Here is a 14,810-nt window from a genome sequence, read left to right on the forward strand (position 1 = left end):
TCTAACCCTTGTGTTTTTTTTTTTTCTGTAAAACTTGGTTGGAGTTATTCACTTTTCTCTTAAATTACATTTCCCAACCAGACAGACTTCTGTCAAATGCTTTCTTTTGAATGTATACATGTCTGCTCAGCACGAAGCCAGAGCTTCTCAGTCTGTACAAAGTAGTGCTAGAGGTTCTTGGTTTGTTCAATGTAACAAGCATGATTATAGATTTCAAATAGTTTTGCTAGAGGTTCCTGGTTTGTTTTATGCAACGCTAGACCTTCCCTGGCATGGCTTTCAGGAAAGCAGGATTAAAGATTCCACACAGTTTGCCTAGCCATATTTCAGGTTCAGCTTGAGCAAACTGCATGATCTATACTGTTCATAAACTAGCACGCTGACCGTTTTGGACTGGTAGAGCAGCAGTTGGCGCTCGTCACCGACAGCCTTGAGCTCTTGCTGGAGCTGTGCTTTCTCCAGGGCGCAGGCTGAGTACTTCTCCTTCAGCAGGGCCAGCTCCTCGGCAGATTCCTGCAGCTGTGTATAGAGAAAGAGGGTATAAAAAGAGACAAGAAAATTTCGGGGAAATTCTGAGCACGGGTGCCCGAAAGTTGTCTCAAAGGTGCGGATTTTTCTTCCCGCATGAACGGTACAATTGAGCAGAAGATAACCTGAACCTAAAACAAATGAGCTACACGTCTATGCGACGCAGCTGCAAAGACACTGCTCCAGCCTATGCGAACAAATATCATGCACAGGGCATACAGGTATGTAGTGCATACATACTTGTATGTCCTACTTGTATGCCCTAGATACCTGTATACCAGGTATGCCTTATATACCTGTATAACACTATCACAAAAGCTAAAATTTTTTACTCTGCAGCAGCCACAGTCATGTAAAGTGTACAGTATGAACTGCTCTAGGCAGTGGTTTTAAATTTCAGGGTATAGAACAAGTGTGGCCATTTCAAAATTTTTGAGAAGCTTTGAGAAAGCGTTTTGCACCTTAAAAAAACCAGTTTAGCACCCTCTTTGCAGTCTTTACAACCATGAAGCATGGTTACACATAACTGCCATTAGAGGCAGGTAAGTGCCCATAGACATTTCTAGAGCATAACATCCAAAAACTTTAAGGAGTATAGACACGTACATTTTCTGTTCCGGTATTTTTGCTTTAATCGATCCACAGGAGGCCAAAACAGAGGGACTGCGACCCAAAAAGCCCCAGCACAGATCAATTAATTTGTTATCAGTGCATTTATCAGGGCCAGTTTCGGTTTCGCTCTCTCCGGACACGAGCGCGCGATGACGTCAAAGATACGAGAACCCCACACGAGCGCCCCCTACTGGCAAGGTAGGTGATCGCGTAAGCACAAAATCTGATGACGCATTCGGGTCGCGTTTTTCGTCTGCTTGCTGTCGCAAATGCAAGAAAATATCGTCGTCGAGCAGCACTTCAGCGCAGCATAATTAGTACTGCGACGTTGTTTCGCCCAATAGCGTGGATGTTACTAACATTGCCGGGCACTTTAATCCCGACCCGCTCGCCTGCGACTCAAGCGACGAAGCAGGAATCAGCAGCAGCCACGAAAGCTTAGTGGGTTGACATGCAGGAAATGTCAACTGGTAGGAATGTTGACCAAAGGAACCGTGAAGATGCTGCTTTATCAGTCCGGTTGGCCAACGCTGTGAGCCAAGCTGTTCTAAAAAAATGTTTTAGTAATGACGCGATCAGCCACCGTAACCCGTAAGCTCTCCCGATGGCTCCCGTGCTCACGCCTGTTCACGCGCTGATTGGTCCCGACGCGGCAGGCCTGCGTGCCGCCGTCCAAGCATGTGGCGCCATCTGGCGCAGTCAAGGCAATCTGGGTGCGTAAAGCCGTGGCCGCCGCGCTCGACTCCGAAGTCATAACTGCCTCATAGCATCCGCTATCGGTAATCTAGCTATCGCAGATCGCTGTTCATTCGCTTACATAGCTATTTGTACAAAGGACTATCAGTCACGATTAAATTGCGAGGATTATTCAGCCAATACGGAGGTCCTGGTAGAAATAATAACAGTGATACAAGCAAACTTCTTTTTTCCTACAGCTGGGTTGCCCAGTGCGACGCACCAGACGTCTGCTAGCTCCGCTGCTGAAGGCGCCGCGCAAAGCAAGAAATTATTTTACGAGATGGGCTTGCCAGTAAAGCGGCGCTGAACTCCGACGTTTATTACAGCGTTAGCCCGTTCCAAAGCGCCTTTCGCTGGCGCTTCGATGCGAAACCAGCTAGGGCTAGCGACGTCTAGGGTAGGCGGGGAGCGGCGCAGTATGTTCCTGGAGCGCCATCGAGAGGCACCGTTGCCGTAAGCCCTGCACTTGTGCAGGCATGCTGTTGGGGCCTGAGTTTAGCAGGCAGTCTCTATACGTACACCGGTGAGGTAATTGTAACATGCACCAATGAAGAAGCCATTGAGTAAAGCGAGCAGAAGCGGCGGCGGCGCTGTTCGAGTCCGGCCATGTGTCGTCACTGCTCTTTGCTTTGCCGACTCCACGTCACAGTTGTTTGATGACGTCATGTTGTTTACCTATGTACACGTTTTCGTCACAGAGGTGTCGATGCCAATGGGTTTTGAAAAACGGAGTACTTGCCTGGCTTGTTTTTAAAATCAAATTAAAATATCTTCGCGGAAAAGTGCGAGGTTGGAATTGCTTGGGGAGCATCTCTGTATAACCAGGAAAGCAATCGTATTCCTTCCGACGCTTCAAAAAATGGTGTCTATACTCTTTTAAGCTTCTTGTAGCTTGTATGTATGGCAAAACGTCACACGCAAAAGTGGCGAGAGACCGATGGTGGCCACCATGTGTGTCACCATGACACCTGAACTTTTCACTGGCTGACCGCTGCTCTCAAGCCTAAGGGCAGCCTTGCGACAGGTACCAAATCTGGTCATACTGCGGCCTAAATGGAGGATTTTGCCCGCCTGCATTTCCTGTATGAGCAGAAGACACATTTTTCTATGAAATGTCATATGCAATGCAATATGAAATGTCTTTTGAACACTACAACCTCTGGCAGCCCGCAGGCAGACCAGTGACTTTGGTTCAGAGTCTGTCTCAGCAGTTTATCAAATTCCTCAGATGAAGCATGTGGAGAAGCTGCTCCCTCATAAAAGCTCATCTCGTTGAGCTCTGCTATTAAGGAACAGTTTGATGTACGCCATCAACGGGCTCTCCCCGCTTACTTTACTGCCTGCCACTGCCTTGACCACCTTCTTTGTGCAACACCAATCCATAACCTTCTCATTTCGGTATGAATTACTGAAATGCTTAGGTTGTGCACGTATCATCAGGGCAGCTGAGCTCACCTGGTGTCTTGTGGTCTGTGCCTCGTGGTGCAGTTTCTCCAGCTGCTCCGGCCAGTCACCCCGGTCACCCGGAATGGAAGGCGGCGATGAGTGCATGCTAAACGCACTACAGCTTTGCCGCAGGCGGTCACACTCGGCAAGAAGCTTGGCATTTTCGTTCCGCTGTCTGAAATTGGCAAGAAAAGTTGGAAAAATATTAGAACTGTTCTCCACTTTAACACCAACTTGAAATCTCCGCTGAAGCTACAATGCAGACAGCTACCAAAGCTTTGCACTGCAAATTGTTTTTAGAGATGTATGTCTCTGGATGATGTGCATTCCACGCAACTAAAACTTCACTTATTTACCTTTCAAAGGCCCCTGGCCAAAAGAAAAGGTTACACTTAATAGGAAGTAAGGAAATACTGCCCTTCTTGAGGGGCTCGGTACAACAGTTTATGTTTATGAGGTTTAACGTCCAAAAGTAACTCGGGTTATCAGAGACGACAAAGTTGAGGGCTCCGGAAATTTCTACCACTTGGGTTTCTCTAATGTGCACAGTTGTCTCGCAGCCCACGGGTGTCTTGCTTTTTGCCTCCATCAAAAAGCGGCCACCACGGTAGGGAGGTAGGTCGATGTGTTTACAATGCACATGTGTCTATTACGCAAGTAAACATGGTATCTACAAGCTGCAGTCCACGATCATCAAAGTAGATCAGTTAACTGCATCAGCACTTTAGTTTTACTTCCCCTTGAGCCCGAAATTCTCGTATTAGAAACATTTTGCTTCGAATTTCCTTTTAGTGTGAACATCAAGGCCCATCCTACTGTTCTCACTGCTAGCAAATGGAGCCCCAACCGGATACGGAGTGCACGAAACAGGGAATAATGACAGCCACTCACTTTGAAGCTTCCTCTTCCGTTGTACTAAGACGAGCACGCAGGGCCTCGCACTCTTCCTGTAGGGAGTCCTGACCGGGGTTGGGAGTCAGGGATCGCTCGGCATTGGCTCGATTGCGCAATTCCTCCGTCAGGCTCCTCACTTTCTCTGCACGTGGAGACGAAAGGAAAAAAAAAATGTTCTAGACACTGAACAGCCCAGAAATGCAGCATCCATTCCCCTGGACTGAGTCATGCATTTCTAGACACTGCATATCAGCTCTACCCGGGAATAAAAGTAAAGAAATCACTCACTCCTCAGATGCTCTGCTTCATTCTGGTGCTGCTTAGCACTGTTCTGTGCTTCGTGAAGTTGTTCTGTTGTCGAGTGAAAAGAGGGGGGGGGGGGGACAATGCAGAAACATTGATTTTGGAAATATATGAGACATGAAAGAACCACAGAATCACATCAAGGGCAAAAAAGGCAATTCACATTTTGACCTGCAAAAGAAGAACTTCGATCACTTGTAACAGTATTCAGTGTTTGTTTTTTTTTCTCAGTCAAGAGATGGACGGCGACAGACTTGTGACGCTTCCAACATAAAATCGCCCGCTGGCTTGATGGTAACGCAGCAAGTTAGAAATGTCGCAGGCACGCTTTTAAAATTAAAACATAAGAAAAAGCAAGATGCAAAGAAGCAAACCTAGGTATCTAGGTAATGAAAGAAACCGTTGAAAAAAATAGGGAGCCGCTGCCCAGGCGGCACTCAACACCGGCCTAATATTGGCATTGTGTTGGCAATGCACTGGCACTATATTGGGCCAGACGGTTACAACACAATACCGATATTGGGCCAACAAAGGTTTGTGCTGCCCGGGTGGAGAGGAGCAAAGTGCAAACCAAACATACTCTTGACAGCCTCAGATGCAGCTTCGGTCCTAGTCCGGGCTTTCCTTTCTTCTTCCAGGAGATCTGTGTTCAACAGTGCGAGGAGCGGAGAGAGAACCAAAGCAGAGCCAAAACTCAGGAGGAGGTGCAAATCAAGCCAACATGATGGCGCCCGGGGCAGCACCACTCACTAACTACTCAGGCAAGAAAAGGAACCACAACCTTCGCTCTGGCGAAAATGCAGTTTGCCCATACTGATTCGGTAAAAGTCCAGACCAAAACGAGCCCCTTAGACGTCAGGTACAAAACAATTATCTGCATTTTGCTGAAAACTGTGAAGGATAATTCCTCGCATCAGACAACAGCTTGCAGAAATGCAGTCCAATGAGTACTGCTCACTCGAATTAATGTGAACACTGCCCTGTAAGGACAGAAGTGGTGAAATCCTTTTGAAATGTTACACGTAGAAATATCACAGTTAGTAAACCTATGAATGTAACATTGCTGAAATTCTATGTCTCAAACAGCTACAGCAGCCATCACTATCAGAATGTTGCCAAAAATTTCACATTTGTTACGTTTTTGACAAGTAAGTAAGTAAGAAAGTTTGTTAAGTAAGAAAACTAATATTTGTGCTCTGAAAGCCAACACTAAGCAGAACTGGTGCTGCTTGAAAAAGAACCGAAGATGCACTTCGTGTGCACACATGAGCCATTTGCGTGAAAGCTATTATACAAAACGTAGCTATATACATAAAAATTAAACACGAAAAAAAAAAAGATGGCATCACTAAAATGGTTTCAAATATATCGGCACTTACCTCAAATAATAATTTTGTATACATTCATTGAAAAAGAGAAGCTTAAGGTGACTGTAGCTGCAAGGGACAAAGTTTGCTTGTCTGCCGTGTCTGAATGGGTTGACTACTACAAAAAAAAAATTCAGCATAGATTAGGATTAAGAAATTTCTTGCACAGTCTAGGACCCATTTACAAACAGCACAATTTGATTGGTTTAGTTAGTGGGGTTTAATGTCCCTATGAGAGATGCTGTAGTGGAGGGCTCCGGAAATTTCGACCACCTGGGGTTATTTAACGTGCACTGACATTGCACAGCACACGGACACTTTGCTTTTCGCTCCACCAAAAAGCGGCCACCGCAGCTGGGATTCGATCCCGCGTCCTTGGGCACAATAGTCGAGCGCCCTAACCACTGCAAAACCACGGCAGGGCACAGCACAATTTTAATTGGTCTACACCCAGAAAAGTAAGTTCTGGCAGCTTTCATGTTTTGCTCTATGCCTAGAAAAAAGAAAAAAAAAAAAAGAAAAAAAAATTAAACCAAGAGCATAGTATGTGCCTAAAAACTGGAGCACAGATTGCACCAAGGCGTCCATGAATCATGCGTTCCTGTTTGAGCATCTTCTATGCTCCTGACGAAACAGCATGAGTGCGGTGACCCCATCGTGGAAAGAAAGGCCAACTCACTCTGTAGGCTGCTGAGTTCTTCTTGGCCCAACCGATGGTGCCGCTCATGCTCGGCCAGTTGTTGCCGCTGGCCGTTGAACTGCTCGCGCAGCTCGCACAGTGCGTGCTCAGACTGAGACAGTTCCCCTGCATAGCATGACGTGGGTGCAGCGTATTAGCACTGCTTGTCGCCTACAAGTGCCAATGCAATCAGATCAAGTCAAGAAGGGGTGCATGAAAGATATAGGGCCACCAATGAGGTCATCTTGAGATTAGGAAGAAGGTCTACAACACTGCTGCTCCGTGACTAATCCCCTACCTAACTGGTATGAAAGAAAACTGAACAAGGAACAAGGGGGAGCCTCATTTTGCAAGCCAAACTAACGTTTCGACAAGCCTTCTCTTTGTCGAAACGTAGGCTTAGCTTGCGAACTGAGGCTCCCCGTCAACCCTTTGTCAGTGCTCTTTCATACTGTGTAGCCATCATCTTTCTCTCGTTCTACCTTATCTAACTGGTGCAAGACCATTACCACTTCGCCTGGCAAGCACAAAAATACCCTTGAGCAAGCCATGAGCTGTGCAACCTTGTGGTATTTATAGAAACACATGCAAGTCACCGCGTCAAGATGGCAGAGTTACACTGGAAGCTTGTTTTCCCTGCACAAACTTGTACACTGGCAAGCACAATATTGGTTTGGCCACTCTGTGTCTAAACTTCCCGTTAATTATTACATGTGTATAACGTAGACTACAATTACTTCTACCTCATAAAGTGCATCCCATCCCCAAAGTGTAGATTTGCAAAGTACTAGTAAGCAGGCAAAAGAGTAGTCGACGACATAAACCTGATGTGCTGTCATTGTTAAGCAAACCGAAAAGCCCAACAGGGACGATCTCAGACTAGAGTACTTCTGTATCAGCTTTTTTCTTCCTTTTTGCTTTGTGTGGTCAATGATAATCATCAGTAGTTTGCAAGTTCTCTCAATCCTACTTCTCGTCATACTTTAAGACTCCTGATGTTAACAATCTGAAGCGGCATACCAAGGGAGCTTAAAAAATGTTCTCCTCTGACAAGTGATGTTTTCACAACGTTTACAGATTTTTAAGTTAAAATCGACAAGAGATACTCCACTGCATAGAAGAATTTAGAGTAAGGTGGTTATTATGGCCATGAAAAAGTGCAGAGATAGATTTTTTAAGTTAAAATCGACAAGAGATACTCCACTGCATAGAAGAATTTAGAGTAAGGTGGTTATTATGGCCATGAAAAAGTGCAGAGATAGATAATTTACTAAAATGAACAAATTTGCTTTTTCATTCTAGGGGGAATTATTGTGTTGCAGAATTGAAGGCTGTCAGCATAGAATGTGAGCCCAGTTTTCAAATTTTCCTAATCAGCAAATGTTCGAAATATTGAATGTCAAAACTGTGCTTTTGAAAGCTGGTTGCGAGAGGTTTGCGGCAATGCATAATGCTGTCGCAGCACGAAGTACTGTTGCCAAAATCATGCTAGCTGTAGCGAAATCATACTAACTGGTTCTACACAGTCTAATACACAAATGGTGTTTGCTTTTCAAATCTCCATTGCTGAAAAGCCAACTCAATAAGCTTTCAAATGCACATTTTTAATGTTAAATATTTCAAACCACGCTGCTGACTAATAAAATTTTAAAATTGCACTGACTATTGTTTACAGCCTTTCGAATTCTTTAAACATACTGTATTTGCACGATTTTAACGCGTACTTTTTTTTCCAAAAATAAGTGTTTAAAAATACATGCGTGTTACAACTGGCTCGAACCTCAAAACCGAAACGAAGCAGCTCAATAAATCATGGCCACCCGCACAGTGTTGCCGAATCATGAGAAATGCAACCTACTAAAAAAAAAAAGGGAAATTTATTTTCAACCCATTAAAAATGTGGGATCAGGCCTCGGTCCAAGGGTGCGGAGGGGAGAAGGGGGTAATTAAGTGGTGCAGGATCGCTAGGAGGAGGGATTAGCGCAAGCCGCTTTGGAAACTATGGCTAGTGTCAGCCTGCACAGACTGCTTCGCGGAGGCGCCATGATGAACTTGTGGCGAAGGAACTATCCTATTGATCAATATTATAGGCGAGATTTATATTTTTATTTTCTTTTGCTACTTTTCTTATGAATTTCGTTGGAGGTGTTCACTGTAAAATTATTCTTGCACATAAAAATATTTCGTGAGAAAAAAAAGGGAAATTTTGTGTTGACACCTGGGAAAATCCAGCTGACCAATGTGGCAACCCTACAGCCGCATTGCCATTAGTATCAGCAGGCCGGTGAGCTTCCGGTGAGCTGCCTCTGTTTTTTGGTGGAGTATATTTGTCCAGCCGCTCGATGTGCCCTTAAGTCGCGGTACCATGGCTTAAAGGGGTCGTGAAACGTTTTCCGGAAATTTTGCACGGCTCAGTTAAATGGAATCCTTGTCCTGCATCATATAATATACCTCGATTCGTTTCATCGCCCGCGTTGATTTAATAGCGACAAAAACAGAATTTCGTTTTCCTAGCGCGCGTCCTCCTCAACTCAACAGAGTACGTCATAGCGCTAAGCCAATGAGAAGCTCCCGTTGCCGCAGCCTGCTGAGCCAAAGTTGACCAAGCTCGGTGCATTTTAGAGGTTCTAATTGTGCCCTACTCTACGCTCACACAGGGTTTTTTAATATGGCCGACGCCTAGGTTCTTCCGTGGGTTCCAGCGTCGCTGTGCTGCTATAGTGAACTAGAATATAGTCGCTACTGTTAAAACATGGTTACATCGTGGGCTTTGAGCCTTACGCCGACGCAACTTTTCGGGTGCCAGGTCGGCGAAGATGGACCCTGCGAGCGACCGGTACAGTAACACTTGTGTCGAGAGGCCGCGGTAACCGCGGCACAACTCCGGCTTGCAGAAGCCCCGACCGTCAGCCTCCCGATCCCAGCCGTTTCGGAACTACGCATTGGTATGTATGTCCGAGTCTTGCAGCCTAGCCTACGTTTGACCGTTGCGAGAGTGCGCAATCGCTAACCGAAGCTTTCGAACAGGTGCAGCTGCGGGCGGTGCGTGCCGATGCCGACTGCTCTTGAGAGCATCTGGCGAGATCCCGGCGGCGACTACGTAGTTGAAGCAGCCGTCTGGGTGTTACAGATCATCCGCATTTACTCCAAATGCTTCTTGATCATGGACTGCTAATCGAGAACACAAGGTAAGAACCTTGAGCGAAAGGCGACATAACTTGAACAAGCGGCACCTGTTTTTCATTTTCTCGAGCAAGAAATGCTGTAATGAAATCTATTGCGGAAGGCAGTGTTAATAAAATAAAGCTTCCCCTTTAACGTTACTTACCTGCGATCATCTACACTGTCTACAGTGTTGATATTGCGCCCCGTTAGCGCGAACACATCGCTGGTTTTCATATTTTTCTTGTTTTCGTAGAAGCGCATGAGCATGACGTTTCACCATGCAAATTACTGGTTTGCTTAATTCCATGCACGAGTAAATGAGAAAACACGCATCATCTGATAGTGTGAACTTGCTAAATGGAAAGGGCATGCACATTGATGTGAAGTAACGGAAAAAAAAAAAAAAAAAACCGCTGTCCGGACACATTTGCTTGTTTTATTAGCCAGGTATGGCCTTCAGCAAGTGCAGCACTTCAAAACATAAATACATAAGGAATGCCACAAGAAATGCAGTAAATAAGTACAAAAGCAATCTCATTTCGGAGGACTCTGTGCTAAGTGAAATTGCATGCAGTGAAGTAGCCTGTCTCCTGCGGAAGCCGTGGGAAAATGCACTAAAAAACGACACAGAAAAGAAAAACACACAGAGCAGGACTGGCTTCTGCAGACGATCACTAACTAGCCCGACAACTCTTGTTATAGCCTGTCCCCACTTGCTGCCAGAACAATCACCATACCAGCACTCAAAGTTTTATTTGCTAGTTTTTTTTTTTACCCACTTGCATTAGGTGAGTGTTGTATAGTGTGCAAATATAATTAAAAAAATTGACTTCACTGATACCATCATCAACACCTGCACACAGTAAACCTCTCCAAAATGCTTTGACACTGACATTTTACATGTGCTGAAATGTAACAACAAAAAAAAAAAAAAAAGAAAGACGTTCTCCCAAAGGCCAGTACACCGAAACTTCCACAGTTTGAGTAAGTGTTGGAAATTTTACAGTTAGCAAATGAAGTTATAGAGTAGTTTTGCGGCACTTGCAGAAAGTTTGGCACGTGCCGTGTTGTGGGAAAACAACTGAGAGCTGTTGACAGAAGTGCACTTGTAGTTTATGGCTCCTTCGAATAGAATGACTCCATGCACAGAGCTGCTTAATGCATAAGTCGCATACTTAACATCTTCGTGCTATGCGGATGATATCAGCGTGGACATTGACATCGGCCACAACACTAGTATAGAGGGTGTAAGACGACTACCAGGTTTTTTCAGTCAAAAGCTGCATTGCCTTCAGGCATTATTTTGCTGCAGTAGCAAATTGTGATTGCACTGGAGTTCTAATATTGGGTGGGTCTCATTCTCTCTCAATCACCTGCAGCAGAATTCAAAGTTTGCCATACTTCCAGGGAGAATAAATTGACAGTGAAAGTTACACTGTACAGCTTCTGTTAGACGGGAATTAATTGTACAGATGCATGAATAACTTTCAAATTTGTAAAAGACCTAAATCATATTTTCATTTTGCTATGCTGAAAAGTGAATATTGCTTTTTCTCTTGTCAACAGGAGGCACCACTACATCTGCTACAGCCAGCTTGCGCACTGGCTTTGGGGATGCCTCGGCAGACATCACAGTAAAGTCCTCCCTATTTGTAATGCAAGCCAAATAAGGGAAAGGTTTCCATCTGACAGTTACACTGGTTTCCAGTTTGTGCAAGGTTTGTAGAGTCATCACCTTATTCATTCTGAAACAAGCCGGAAAATATGAGAAGAGAGAATTGCAGGACAGCTGGACTAATAACTGGAATTTTACTAAAGGACAGAGGCAAAAGAAGACTTGCACAGAGATGCACATGTAAAAAAGGCCCCAAAAGACTGTTGACCGATTTCTTAGCCTTACACACGTCCTTAGCCTTTGCAGTATAGTGTGCCTTTGGACTTGGATCTGTGGCTTCCCTTTTGTAACGAGTGGTTCTTGACCATAAGGAATTCGCTTTTTTTAGATTTTGATTTTTTAGACCCTTTCTGCTTTCCACGCTTTCACTGCTTTGGGGGTTTTTCGTGCACGTGCATTTCTGTACGAATCTTCTTTTGCCTCTTTCCTTCAGTAACATTTCAGTTGTTAGTCAAACTTTGCCTTGTGCTCCTCTCACGTGTTTCCTCTTCTGGCTGGTTTTAAGATGAATCAGTACCAACTCATTCAGTTGTTAGTCTTGTTGATATCACTAGCCTGACTGCACCCACTGCTGGGTAAATGCTTCTCCCATATCCATCCGAATAACCCGATCCTGTGCCAGGTGCATGATTCTCGCAAGCTTCCTAATTTCATCTGCTTGCCCGAGTTTCTGCCGCCCCCTGCTAAACTTGCCTTCCCTTGGAATCTAAAAGACATATATAGGCTCACTTAGAATGAATTTTGTGTGCTCACTCCCCACCTATACCTTTGATGGGTGGAATTTTTTTTAGCACTGACCGCAAATGCATCATAATTGTGCAGTTGTGTATATACCTGCTTGTATAGATGTCTCTCCCATATCTATCCAAATAACCCGATCCTCTGTTAGCTGCATCCATCTGATCCCCGCAAACTTTTTATCTGCCTGCCTGAGTTTCTGCTGCCCCCTGCTATACTTGCCTTCCCTTGGAATCTACAAGACATATATAGGCTCACTTAGAATGAATTTTGTGTACTCAATCTCTAACTATACCTTTGTCGAATGCATTTTTTTTTTATTTAGCACTGACCTCAACACATCATGATTGTGAAGCTGTATATACACATTTGTATATTTAGGAGAGAGGAAGACAGCAAAGAAGCGTGAATAAAAGATGTCTTGCTCTAGGTCAACTTCCTTCTAGCCTAAAAATTTTGTATACACTGATGAACCTGCGGCCAACCAATAAATTATTTTGAAAGCAACATGTCTCTAACACTCATTTGGTAACATTAGATAATGCCCAAATGTACTACAGAGTGGTGGTCCTTGTGGCACTGACAAACCTAGATTTTCTAGTTGCCGCGTTCACCTTTACACGGCCTCGAAAAATAGTGGCTCATGGGGAATAGAAAAATCAAACCGTTTTCTGCAAAAGCTGCTTTGAAAGGTGGCCACTGTTTTCAGCATTTTGCAGTCTCATTCAGAAGCAAGCCAGCATAATCTGCAATCTGTAGACATGCATACAATAATATGTGCCTTATACTTTGAAATGTACCAGACTTTAACCAGTCATAAAACAGCGTGCTGTAAAGGTATGTATAGTAAAGCCTCCTTCGTTGATGATACCCGTAGTTTGCATGAAAACATCTGCACTAGAACCTGCATGACGTTGAGTTAATTGGCCTGCTAGTTGAATATGCCACCAAAATGCTGGTAATACAATGAACTTTGTCGGTGCTGGGGTCAAGTCTAGAAATATAAAGTTGGGATGATTTAATTGTGAAACCTTGCTGCTGAATTCACTGCAGGCTAGAATGTAACAGGATTAAAGGGCAGCTGTAGACGTAAGGGCAGTCCACATTGTCACGGCATCTTATGCGTCCTAGTACACATATCTACATACCGTGCATGTTTTGCTAGTAAACAATGTAACCACAGATTTGCGAAGCTCCAAGAATGCTACACTGATGCTGTCTGAGTAGCTGCTTGTGTCGCTGAATATTGTGAAAGCCTTTTGATGGAACGAAAACTGCTTGGTGAATACTTATGCAGAGTGAGGTTGGTCAGAAGCGCAGGTGATATGTACACCCTCGCAATTTAACCATACAAGCACAGACTGTATGATACTCATACAAATTGAAAGATATAAGGGAAGGAATTGAACTGAAGACTTCGCGGTTCGACAGTCCAAACTTCTACTACATGTGCTTTGGGCTGTGTGTGCTAGCCCGCCTGCAATCTGATTGCCCAAGCCAGGAAAATGGTACACACCCATATGAGCACCACTCCCAGTACTCTTTAACATGTACATAGAAGTGGAGGTGCTTGGGATAAACCTTGGCTGCCGCAATGCACCTCAAACAATGGCATGTTAGCCAGAATAGCAGGTTGGGCTTGTTGGTTTTCCATCCTGAGGTAACAGCGCAAAATGTGGACGGGAGCACAAGACGAGAAGACGATGAGACATTGTGTCGTCTTCTCGTCTTGTGCTCCCATCCACGTTTTGTGCTGTTACTTCAGAATATCACGTGCCTGCCCAATATCTACATAATTGTCACACGAACCACTTTGTGTGTATTTACAACTACTTGCACAACACCATTGCCACCCACTGATGATGAGCAGCTGAACAGCAGTTTTTCACGTACACTCCGCTGCCATTAATTACAAATGCTATCACGCTACGACTTCCCATACCACCCCACCCAACCTCTGTGTGTAATGACTCAACCTTTGGTGCGTTTGCATGTTCTCAGGATACTGGAGAAATCCAAGATATCAATTAGTAGATTCAAGCAACTTAATCTGACATACATCTGGTGAGAATATTACAACTCTATCCATGTATACACAGATCTGTATCACCGCAAGCGTCGCCTACAATTGTGGTTATGCCGCTCAGAACATGACTCATCTTTTTTTTAAGGGCATAATTCTCCACAAACCACTGCTGAGCTTGTGGCCCCTTGGTAAGAGGCTTTCCACATCTGTGGGAAACCACTTTAGAAGTGGTGTGAATTCACAGTTTCAAAGCCTGCATTACAAATTTTTGGAAGTTTTCAACACCACACCCTTACCAGCCTTTGGCACTACACATCACTGAGTTCCTTATATCTACTTGTGCTCAAGGCCACAAGGTAGTGCTTTAGTGGATCCATACCCACTTGCCAATTATATGCCATTATGCATGCTTTCCCCATAGACTGCATCTAAATGTGGTTTCACACACAAATATTTATACTTAATTGGACAGGCGGACTGCCCAGAATGTTCCACATGTGACATTACATGTGACAGACTCTGGAGCGTGTACTAGTGGTGTGTCCCAGTATATGCGTGCAAAACAATAACTCGAGTTACTTCTTTGAAGTGTTTTGGCAACAGACCTCTCTCAGAGGACTTATTGGCCGGTTGGCCAGA

General features: G+C 44.5%; 1 protein-coding gene across 5 annotated transcripts in view; it reads right to left on the reverse strand.

Annotated features, from left to right (window-relative positions):
- LOC146207901 (uncharacterized) overlaps positions 1-14,810 on the reverse strand; it is a 54,976-nt gene that overhangs the window by 2,654 nt on the left and 37,512 nt on the right. For all 5 annotated transcript variants that reach the window (XM_084591484.1, XM_084591475.1, XM_084591510.1 and 2 more), the window contains 6 exons: positions 6,568-6,693; positions 5,102-5,164; positions 4,507-4,569; positions 4,216-4,360; positions 3,334-3,499; positions 385-519 (listed from right to left, as the gene is read on the reverse strand). In XM_084591484.1, the coding sequence (XP_084447610.1) occupies positions 385-519; positions 3,334-3,499; positions 4,216-4,360; positions 4,507-4,569; positions 5,102-5,164; positions 6,568-6,693 (698 nt within the window). The remainder of the gene's footprint in view (positions 1-384; positions 520-3,333; positions 3,500-4,215; positions 4,361-4,506; positions 4,570-5,101; positions 5,165-6,567; positions 6,694-14,810) is intronic.

Source organism: Amblyomma maculatum, chromosome 1 (assembly GCF_055883805.1).
Source record: "Amblyomma maculatum isolate TAMU_Amacu chromosome 1, ASM5588380v1, whole genome shotgun sequence".
In the NCBI taxonomy this organism is placed as follows: Eukaryota; Metazoa; Arthropoda; class Arachnida; order Ixodida; family Ixodidae; genus Amblyomma; species Amblyomma maculatum.